General features: G+C 35.6%; 1 protein-coding gene across 1 annotated transcript in view; it reads left to right on the forward strand.

Moving 5' to 3' along the window:
- The first annotated feature begins 6 nt into the window (after nt 1–6).
- The window catches only part of LOC105313284 (nucleoporin p54-like), a 16,498-nt gene continuing 4,361 nt past the window's right edge, over nt 7–12,143 (forward strand). Inside the window, exons 1-7 of the mRNA XM_011406577.2 lie at nt 7–68; nt 6,240–6,294; nt 6,628–6,721; nt 7,329–7,436; nt 9,067–9,134; nt 10,276–10,327; nt 10,407–10,529. Of these exons, the coding sequence (XP_011404879.2) occupies nt 6,710–6,721; nt 7,329–7,436; nt 9,067–9,134; nt 10,276–10,327; nt 10,407–10,529 (363 nt within the window). The 5' untranslated portion in view covers nt 7–68; nt 6,240–6,294; nt 6,628–6,709. The remainder of the gene's footprint in view (nt 69–6,239; nt 6,295–6,627; nt 6,722–7,328; nt 7,437–9,066; nt 9,135–10,275; nt 10,328–10,406; nt 10,530–12,143) is intronic.

Genomic DNA, 12,143 nt, shown 5'->3' on the forward strand with positions numbered 1-12,143 from the left:
TGGTGTTTATCCCAAAACTGGCTTCAGTGAAGAAGAGGTTAAACTATATCTGGCCACGCCTCCTGCTGGTAAAAGACAAAAAATAATTTACCTTAAAAAACATAATTATCAAAATGAAAGATTTTGAGCCATAAAAATTTCTAGCTATACTAAATACATGTACTGGTACATGCATACCTTTAATTGACAATAATTATTTAAGGGGGCGATTGCAATTTTGGGACTGGATCATATACAGGTACAGTAAATTTTCAAGGGGTAGGCCAAAAACAAGGGGGCCCCATGCCTTCAAAGAAACCCTCCAATGGAGTAATTAATTTATAAAGTTTAAGATAATTGATTTCCTGTGTCTATAGACAATGGCTTCCTTGTCTAGTCATTATTATAAAATATTTATACTTTTATGTCTTTCCTTTCTTATGTCTGTTGCTTAATTTGTCTTTTATTATTATAATAATCTTAGTTATGCATATATGGGTCAGCTAAATACCAAATTAATGGCCATTACATGTACATGTACATTGTAGTCCCGATAGTGGCTATGCTGTATGACATTTCACTTCTAAATTTATCTTAGAAGTTTTGCTATAAAAATGTATTTTAATTTGGTGATTGTTTTGCACTCATGCGTTGCCATTGATTTTCATTAATTTGGTAATCTTAATATTGGTGATTTCTGAAAAATGCCCTGTACTATAGCTCACGGTTTTTTTCAAAATATGGCTCCAAATTCATCCCAAATTTTTATTACATTTTCTGATACATATTGATGTCCTTATGCTGTGTAGAAAGTTTGAGCTAATTCCGACATCAATTTTTCAAGTTACGGACATTAAAAAAAACGTCGAAACTCTGAAAAATGCCCTGTACTATAGCCCATGGTTTTTTTCAAAAAATGGCTCCGAAATCACCCCAAATTTTTATTACATTTTCTGATGCATATTGATGTCCTTATGCTGTGTAGAAAGTTTGAGCTGATTCCAACATCAATTTTTCAAGTTACGGCCATTTGAAAAAATGGGCCAGTTTCTGAAAAATGCCCTGTACTATAGCCCATGGTTTTTTCTGAAAAATGGCTCCAAAATCACCCCCAATTTTTATTACATTTTCTAATACATATTGATGTCCTTATGCTGTGTAGAAAGTTTGAGCTGATTCCGACATCAATTTTTCAAGTTACGGCCATTTGAAAAAATGGGCCAGTTTCTGAAAAATGCCCTGTACTATAATAGCCCATGGTTTTTTTCTGAAAAATATGGCTCCGAAATCACCCCCAATTTTTATTACATTTTCTAATACATATTGATGTCCTTAAGCTGTGTACAAAGTTTAAGGCAATTTTGGCAGAAACTTTTTTAGTTATGTCTCATCCAAAAAACTATATTAGAAGTACAGTTCATTGTATGAACAGCAAGTATACGTGATTGTTTTGTAGTGGTTTGCTAGGCTTCCTGTCATTAGCTTTAGCAAGTTCCTGTTATTCACTAGTTCAGGAAGTATTACCACCAGTAGTATCAGCCTCTCAATTCTCTCTCACTCTCTTTCTATTGCTTCATCTTTTGTGTCTAGTGCACTGGTGAACCTTTCCACCTGTTTATCATTACACTCACTAAATAAGGCTTGCTTTTGATCACCAAATAATTGAGTTTGTCTGTCTCTCTTCCTACCATTCTTAAGACCGATTCACACGTTCGTTTTACGACCGGAAGTACCAATAGACTTAATGGTGAAGCAAGAGTTGGGAATTTTTTATAAGCTCTAATGTATTACAGTGGGAATCCCACATTAAAGTGGTTACACTGTACTGTCATACATGTACAATGTACATACCTAAGTCTAATAGGATTTATTACCGAGGGTAAATAATTCGTACAGTAAGGAATGTAATTGGTACACTAGGTGCTGTCCGTTAAATGGAGGTGTGCACTATAGAGAGTGTCCATTAAGAGAGGCTATACTGTACGTGTATACATTGTAGCTTCTATGTAATGGACACTTATGGACAAGAAAGTGTCTCTGTTATACAGAGGTGTCCTTTATGTGGAGGTTATTTTATACAGTAAGGAATGTAATTGGTTCACTAGGTGCTGTCTGTTAAATGGAGGTGTACGCTATAGAGAGTGTCCATTAAGAGAGGCTATACTGTACGTGTATACATTGTAGCTTCTATGTAATGGACACTTATGGACAAGAAAGTGTCTCTGTTATACAGAGGTGTCCTTTATGTGGAGGTTATTTTATACAGTAAGGAATGTAATTGGTTCACTAGGTGCTGTCTGTTAAATGGAGGTGTACGCTATAGAGAGTGTCCATTAAGAGAGATTATATACCGTATACTTAACTTTGAATAATTAAGAATTCTTAGTACCCTAGCTATCTTTCTCAATAACAGAATCCTATCATAATAAACAGGTTTACATGAATCATAGGATGGATTCACAACATGATATTAGGTTCAGAGGTACACCCAAAACAGAATGCAGGAAGGGATGATAATTGAGCTCTCATTGTTTGTCAACTAAGAATTAGCTAATAATTGTAACAAAAGAAATACCTCTCATAGCAGGAGGCTGGCTATAGCAAGAAACAGCACCTGTTAATATTGACTATAAATGGACATGTACTCTACGATATTTCAAATTGTATGTATACAGTGCTGCCTCTATATAATGGACACTTATGGAGCAGAAAGTGTCTCTGTTATACAGAGGTGTCCTTTATGTGGAGGTTATTTTATACAGTAAGGAATGTAATTGGTACACTAGGTGCTGTCCGTTAAATGGAGGTGTACGCTATAGAGAGTGTCCATTAAGAGAGACTATACTGTATACATGTACTCAATGTCATGTGATTATAGCTGCTGAGACTAGAAGTCTGTATGAGCTGTTTCATTTAACATGATAGGAACTGGAACTGATGGTTTTCAGCAGTAGTATTAAATTACCAAAACCTCATAAGAAGGATTTTGGTTACACACGTAATTATTAATCAACACACACAGATACAGTGTACTTACACGTACATGTATATGTTATTAGATCTTGGTCAGTTTATCATTTTTGGTTGGTTACTCCCTTATCTGCTTTATAGCCAATAATCTTGATATGGCGATAATAAAACCATTTGTTGCCATGCCAATGTGGCTTTGTTCAATATCTTTATCAGAGGTGGTTATTACTGGCACTGGCTCATCACCATGACAACATCAGGAATTTCAGTAGTTGAATGACATTTTCTATAGCATGCACCTCCATTTAACGGACAGCACCTAGTGTACCAATTACATTCCTTACTGTATAAAATAACCTCCACATAAAGGACACCTTTGTATAGCGTATAGCAGACAATTTTAGAGGGAAGAAATTGAGAGGAATTATTGAGTAGAATTCTAGAGCAAATTCATAAAGAATAATGGAAACAAGGGCAAGTAGGATTCCAAACGACCAACAAAGATACGAAATAAAAATGCTACTCTCGTGATGCAAATTCTACTCTACATTGCAAGGTGATTAATAATTTTTAGATAATAACATTAAAAGTACAATGTAGAGTAGAATATGCATCATGGGAGTAGGATTTTCATTTCATATCTTTGTTGGTCGTTTGGAATCCTACTTGCCCTTGCTTCCACTACTTTTTTTATGAATTTGCTCTAGAATCCTACTTAATCTTGTTTTTTTAAGTATGTTCTCTTTATTAGATCTTGGTCAGTTTATCATTCTTGGTTAGTTATTTCCTTATCTGCTTTATAGCCAATAATCTTGATATGGCGAAAATAAAGCCATTTGTTGCCATGCCAATGTGGCCTTGGTTCAGTATCTTTATCAGAGGTGATTATTACTGACACTGGCTCATCACCATGACAACATCAAAAAGTTTAGCAGACACCTCCATGTAAGCAATTACATTTTTAATTAACCAATATGGCCAATAAAGTAGTATTGAATAACACTCTCTTTAGCATACACCTCCATTTAACGGACAGCACCTGGTGTACCAATTACATTCCTTACTGTATAAAATAACCTCCACATAAAGGACACTTCTGTAATACAGTATAGCAGGTAATTCTGGAGGGGGAAAATATAGAGGAATTGCTAAAATTTTGATGATCTTTGCAAAATTTGTTGCCATTGAGCATGTACATAATAGTACAAAATGGTGAGTTTTAACTACATGTGTATTTTAAATGCCAAATTTGCTCCCTCCAAAATTACCAGCTATACTGTAACAGAAAAACTCTTTAGTGTCCATACCCTCCTCCATACTGCCCATACCCTCCATACTGCCTAGTAAATATTGCCTGCATAAAAAGTAAGTTTACAATCTCTGACATCGTTTCCTTGAACCCTGCATTAAGAAGTCTCACCATTAAAGCTATGAGGTACCTACATATATTAAAGACACACTTTGTAATACAGTCAATCAGTGGCTCACACTCTCTACTGTGGTGTTAGGATGGTTCGTGTGCGATGATGCAGTCTTTGTACAGCATCACCTGTTTATTATTGGCAACCCTTGACCTCACCACCTGTTCCTGTATGAATACATCACTGGCTGGGCACTGGTACATTTTCACTAAAGTTGGTTAACACTTTTTTAATGTATTAACATTGATTGACGCAGCCCAAGTACTAGCTACTAGCTGCTAATATGATCATTGGATTTAAGTGTATGAGTCATTTCAGCTTTTGGTGTCATCTTAAGATTAAGGTTCAGTGTTGTATATGTACATTTACAATGTTCCCTTTTTATAATGGACACTTATGGATAAGAAAGTGTCTCTGTTATACAGAGGTGTCCTTTATGTGGAGGTTATTTTATACAGTAAGGAATGTAATTGGTACACTAGGTGCTGTCAGTTAAATGGAGGTGTACGTTATAGAGAGTGTCAGTCACTACTATTGTATTGACTGTATAGTTTGATTATAAATGTAATTGTTAAATGGATTACTATCGTCATCGAATAAGGCAAGTATGTTTACATTATATTTTCCTTGTACATATACATGTACATGTACATGTATGTCTAATTCCGCCTGGAGCTGCCTTACAGAATGTTATGTCCTCAAAAAGCCATACATGATGCGTTACATGTGGCTAAGACTACATTATCTTCAACCAAAGCCATTAGTGTCACATGTACATGCATCCTTAGGCAATGTACATGTACATGTACATGTACAGTTGTTTACATTATAATGTAGTGCACGTCACATCCCATTGTTTGGGCGTGTTTATTTAATTGATTTAATTACCACAAGTGTCCCTATTTTATTGTTCTATTGTGGTCGATATGTCCCTTCATAATTTCTGCTGATGAAAGCCTCTGAAATAAGGACACCTTTATAATGAGGACACCTTTATAATGAGGACATTTTGTAATGTCCCAATTGGTACAAACCTATACAAAAGTACCTCTGAAATGAGGACACCTCTGTATTAAGGACAGGTAGTGTGGGCCCATAGTGTACACCTCCATTTAACGGACAGCACCTAGTGTACCAATTACATTCCTTACTGTATAAAATAACCTCCACATAAAGGACACCTCTGTATAACAGAGACACTTTCTTGTCCACAAGTGTCCATTATATAGAGGCTACACTGTAAAAGAGTTGTTTAACAATAACTTAAACTATAAAAAAATATTTTGAAATGTGGCTTGGCTGTTAAGATATATATGAAGTGTCCATTATATAGAGGCTACACTGTAGTAGCCTCAGGAGTACTATCCCTCTACATGTGGTCACCTGCAAAACCTTATCCTAACAATAGCAACCATTGGGATGCACTAATTGATGTATTAATCGTCAATATGTACATGGACCATTAGCCTACATGTATATAAGTACATGTAATAGTATGGGCCGTACATACATACATGTACAATGTACATGTACGTGCATGTAATGGACATATGTTACTGATAATATGGTGTGATTGGCGTGTTTTTGTGTTCATTGTATTTGTACGTCAGGTATTTGATGATGGTTTAATATTGGTTAGGTTTCCATAGAAATGCATATGCAGGTGTCTGTATGAGACTACCCACACTGGCTGTAAACACTTTTGGATTAATTGGCTTTTCTTTATCATTTTTATGTACCTTTTTATTTTATTTTCTCTCTCCTCCCTCTCTCTTTCTCCTCCCTCTCTCTCTCTCTCTCTCTCCTCCCTCTCTCTTTCTCATCCCCCCTCTCTCTCTCTCTCTCTCCTCCCTCTCTCTCTGTCCTCAGGTATTACAGCTGAAGTATGGGAACAATGTAAAAAGGAGAATCCTGATCCTCAACAGTGAGAAACACTCATAATAATTATGAGTGTCTAATGCATACACTGATGTTCTTGTACTTGTGCTTGAATATGTTTTCTTTACAGTAAACAACAGTTATATTATAGTATAGTCTCTCTTAATGGACACTCTTTATAGCGTACACCTCCATTTAACGGACAGCACCTAGTGTACCAATTACATTCCTTACTGTATAAAATAACCTCCACATAAAGGACACCTCTGTATAACAGAGACACTTCCTTGTCCATTATATAGAGGCTACATGTATCATTATTAATAATTAGTTCACTAAGTCATATCAATTACTACAGATCTCTCTCTCTCTCTCTCAGTTATATTCCAGTAGCTGTAGTTGGAACTGAGGAATTGTTAAAAAGAATAAAATGTCAAGACCAAGAGTGTAAACTCCATGACATGAGACTAAAGGTATATGTACATGTATAATGGATCCTTCTCCCCTCTCTCCCTCCCTTTCTCTTCATGTGTACATGTACTTTAAAGTCATTATCTTATTATACTAATTCTAATTAAATAATTAATTAGTAGTGTTTATACAGACGGGTTGCTCGGGTTATGATAATTATTATGAATTGAAAATTATTTACTATCAACCGCCAAACAGTGAACACTTATAGCAGCAGAATAAGCGGTTGCCATGTACATGTACATATACATGTGTACATGTATATGTACATGCACGCATGATTATGACACACATCCTGGAGTGGGTCCCTAATTGTTTTTATACTCTTTTTCATGAGTTTTTGTATTGTGTGTGATGTAATCTTTGTTAACATTGTCACTCCTATTTCCTTGTACATCCAATCTTTTTCCTTTTTAAATATCTCTCTTTTACCCACACACACACACACACACACACACACACACACACACACACACACTCTCTCTCTCTCTCTCTCTCTCTCTCTCCTCCTCCTCCTTTCTCTTTCTCTTTCTCTCTCTCTCTCTCTTTCTCTCTCTCTCTCTCCTCCTCCTCCTCTCTCTCTCCCCTCCTCTCTCTCTCTTCTCCCAGATAATGTCAGAAGACATTAAAGATTTACAGCAGGCCCAGGTTACCTCAGTTGCTAGAATTTCAGAGTATAAACGTAAGCTTGATGATCTCAGTCACAGAATACTTAAGGTATGTTCATTTCATGTTAAAATGTTCAATGATATTTTAACTTTAATGATTCTGTGTATGTCTATGAATGAATAAATGTATACATGCACAGGAACCAACTATTTGATACATGTACAGTGTAGCCTCTTTATTAAGGACACCATTGGGCCCACACTACCTGTCCTTAATACATGTACAGTGTAGCCTCTTTATTAAGGACACCATTGGGCCCACACTACCTGTCCTTAATACATGTACAGTGTAGCCTCTTTATTAAGGACACCATTGGACCCACACTACCTGTCCTTAATACATGTACAGTGTAGCCTCTTTATTAAGGACACCATTGGGCCCACACTACCTGTCCTTAATACATGTACAGTGTAGCCTCTTTATTAAGGACACCATTGGGCCCACACTACCTGTCCTTAATACATGTACAGTGTAGCCTCTTTATTAAGGACACCATTGGGCCCACACTACCTGTCCTTAATACATGTACAGTGTAGCCTCTTTATTAAGGACACCATTGGGCCCACACTACCTGTCCTTAATACATGTACAGTGTAGCCTCTTTACTAAGGACACCATTGGGCCCACACTACCTGTCCTTAATACATGTACAGTGTAGCCTCTTTATTAAGGACACCATTGGGCCCACACTACCTGTCCTTAATACATGTACAGTGTAGTCTCTTTATTAAGGACACCATTGGGCCCACACTACCTGTCCTTAATACATGTACAGTGTGGCCTCTTTATTAAGGACACCATTGGGCCCACACTACCTGTCCTTAATACATGTACAGTGTAGCCTCTTTATTAAGGACACCTTTGGGCCCACACTACCTGTCCTTAATACATGTACAGTGTAGCCTCTTTATTAAGGACACCATTGGGCCCACACTACCTGTCCTTAATACATGTACAGTGTAGTCTCTTTATTAAGGACACCATTGGGCCCACACTACCTGTCCTTAATACATGTACAGTGTGGCCTCTTTATTAAGGACACCATTGGGCCCACACTACCTGTCCTTAATGTATGTCCTCATTTCAGAGGTACTTTAGTAAAGGTTTGTACCAATTGGGATGTTACAAAATTTACAAAATTTCCTTATTATAAAGGTGTCCTTATAGTACACTAGTATGAGTTTGTATGTTTTTGTTTACATACAAATGGAGTTTCTTTACATGTTTGTTTGTCTACCATGTACTTTTAATGACAATAAATTATTTATTTATTAAATTAATTTCTCACTAATTAAAATAACTTTGATGTTGGAATAAGGATCATTATTAAATTTGTAAGTCTTCATAAACTTTAGCTCCAAGACATTACAATGTAGCCTCTATAGTTAATAGAGACTGTACTTATGAATAGAAAGCTTGTCTAGTATACAATACAGAAGTATATTTTTATCATTATCATTATTATTGTTATTGTTTTTTTTGAAAAAGCATGGACTATAGCCTGTAGTTATAGTTTTTAAACTTAAAAGTATTATAACTGCTGTTTTTATAATTGCCTTGATATTGGTAATAATAATATTTACTATGACTGAGATGTACATGTATGCATTTAAGTCATATAATAGTATTTTTAGTGTTTAATTCTAGTATTATTATTATTATTAATTGTTTTTAAAAGGTTATGGTAGCACAGGAAAAGTATAGAAAGTTTGGTTGGTCTGTACAACCAGTGGAAGAACTACTGAGGTAAGAGAGAGAGAGGGGGGGAGAGAGAGAGAGAGAGAGAGAGAGAGAAAGAGAGAGAGAAAGGAAAGAGATTTTAAGGCTTTCCAAATTTGCGGTCTAAGTTACTCTGTCATTTCTATGTCTGCATATGGTCAGTGGATTATTGTGACAGCTGGTACTGAATGAGCCAAATACTATGAGATCCATTCAATGAGTGGAAATATGTACTTGTGCACGAGTAGGACATCATCTCTAGTTGTTGTATGTGCATGTGCAAGGAATGTGCATATGAGAGGAGAGGGAGGAGGAGGGAGGGAGAGAGAGAATTGCATGATTATTTAAAGCCATGCAAGCTGTATTAATAATGTATAATTTTTTATTAAGTTTATACGGAATAAAAAGTTTGTTTCTTAAGCTTTAAAAGGTTTCTTTTAACACGTTCCTCCATTGGCTTTTATTTGCCCTCTTTTTCCTTAAATTTGATGTACAGTATAGCCTCTCTTAATGGACACTCTCTATAGCGTACACCTCCATTTAACAGACAGCACCTAGTGTACCAATTACATTCCTTACTGTATAAAATAACCTCCACATAAAGGACACCTCTGTATAGCTTCATAAGTGTCCATTGTACTTGTATAAATGCTTTTTTATTAGCATTACTTCAAGAACATGTAGCTGCAAATCTCCTAAAATTATAATTATGATAATATTACTTTCAACCTTGGCCCTGAAAGAAACCTTTTTAGTTTATGTGTAAAATATTATGTAATATTACGATTGCATGTAACACACACACACATGTACATGTATATATGTACATGTACATGTATATAAGTCTGTATTACGTGTAGATACAGTGTAGCCTCTATATAATGGACACTTATGGAGCAGAAAGTGTCTCTGTTATACAGAGGTGTCCTTTATGTGGAGGTTATTTTATACAGTAAGGAATGTAATTGGTACACTAGGTGCTGTCCGTTAAATGGAGGTGTACGCTATAGAGGGTGTCCATTAAGAGAGACTATACTGTATTAATTACGTGTACATATACTTACATATTTCATCATTATTGTTTACATTATTGTTTGTGAGAGTATCTGTTCGTTGGCGTCAATCTAATTAGTAACGTCATTTTTTTAATATTTTGAATATTTTTCAGGGGAAAGCTCGAGGCAATTATTAGAGAATTGGAATCGCCTACTCTACTGAAGGTAAAGAATGCGGAAAGTCTTGTACATGTACATGTGAAAAGTTAATTTTATAAATTAATTTTGTTTTTTGAAAGTATAGGGTCGTCTGAATGAGATTACGTGTCAGTTAAGGATTCAGGGTCATCATCAGTCGCTGACGAGTAGTCATGGCAACGCAGGGAAACATTTAATGGATCCTTATTTAACAGAGAATGTTAAAGATGTAAGGAAAGAGAGAGGGAGAGAGAGAGGGAGGGAGAGGGAGAGAGGGAGGAAGAGAGAGAGAGAGAGGAAGAGAGAGAGGAGAGAGGGAGGAAGAGAGAGAGAGAGAGAGAGGAGAGAGGGAGGAAGAGAGAGAGAGAAGTCTGAGAAGATATAATCTAGCAATGACTGATCATTATTAAGAATGATCCATGACGTACAAATAAATGCAATCCCACTCTTCGTAGATTACATGTACCTGTAATGGTATGGCTACGCATGAACAAGTACATTACAGTATGTTCATACATTTACAGTACATGTACATGTACAGTATAGTCTCTCTTAATGGACACTCTCTATAGCGTACACCTCCATTTAACGGACAGCACGTAGTGTACCAATTACATTCCTTACTGTATAAAATAACCTCCACATAAAGGACACCTCTGTATAACAGAGACACTTTCTTGCCCATAAGTGTCCATTATATAGAGGCACCACTGTATAGATGTACTCATGAAGGTGTGTATTAATTGGAGGGAGTGAATAGAATGGAATGTCTATTGTTAAATGATTTGTTAAGGAATGCCAACAGCTGGTAATAGTTGTATTTTGGAAATTTAAAAAATTAATCGACAGGTGTAATTAAAATAGCAATTAATAGTATTTATCACTAAGATTATGCTGTCAGTGTATTCAATGCTTCTTAAGCCCTGGTTTATACTCGCCATAAAATGCAACGGAAATGAATGCAAAATTAAAATTTGACCAATTTTGTGTCAACTTCAAAGCGTTTTTGTGTCAAAAGATCAAATCGCCCACGCACTTTTAACTGTTTTGTTAAATGTAAGCCTCATAGCTTTAGGAACTGATATCCTGTGTAGTGTGCATACATATTCATAATAATAATAATAATTATTATTATGATAATATATTATTTAATTTTTATCAAATATTTATTGCTAATATTGATTGTCTTATCTCTGTACTTTATTTTTGTGTACATGTTAAATCTTGAGCTGTTTTTGATTAGGATTTTTACCATCAGTCAAAAATTACATTTTCTTTTTGGTGACAGATTTCGCTTTTTACATTTCCGTTAAGAGAAGCTGTAGAAAGACACGACACGCGACATTTAATACGATTATCTCCTGATCTAATACATTGTGTGTAGCTCTGCTAATTAAGATTAATTAATTATAATTTTATCTGATCATCGTCCTGTGAGAGGGTACAATGCACTTAAAGAGTTTAAATTCAATTAATGACTTAATTAATTTAATTATATTGCAGACAAAGTTTTATGCTTATACAATCACACATCACTTGTGTGTGTGTTAACATTGTGTACAGGAATATTACTTTATGAGGTATCTGTACATGTAGAGATTCTATCAAAACAACTACAGTGTAGCCTCTATATAATGGATACTTTGGTACAAGAAAGTGTCTCTGTTATACAGAGGTGTCCTTTATGCGGAGGCTATTTTATACAGTAAGGAATGTAATTGGTACACTAGGTGCTGTCCGTTAAATGGAGGTGTACGCTATAGAGAGTGTCCATTAAGAGAGACTATACTGTCAATCCTAAAGCACTGTCTTGTTGCTACAAGTGAACAATTTATTCATCATT

This window comes from Amphimedon queenslandica, unplaced genomic scaffold, assembly GCF_000090795.2.
Source record: "Amphimedon queenslandica unplaced genomic scaffold, v1.1 AMPQUscaffold_13330, whole genome shotgun sequence".
Taxonomy (NCBI): domain Eukaryota; kingdom Metazoa; phylum Porifera; class Demospongiae; order Haplosclerida; family Niphatidae; genus Amphimedon; species Amphimedon queenslandica.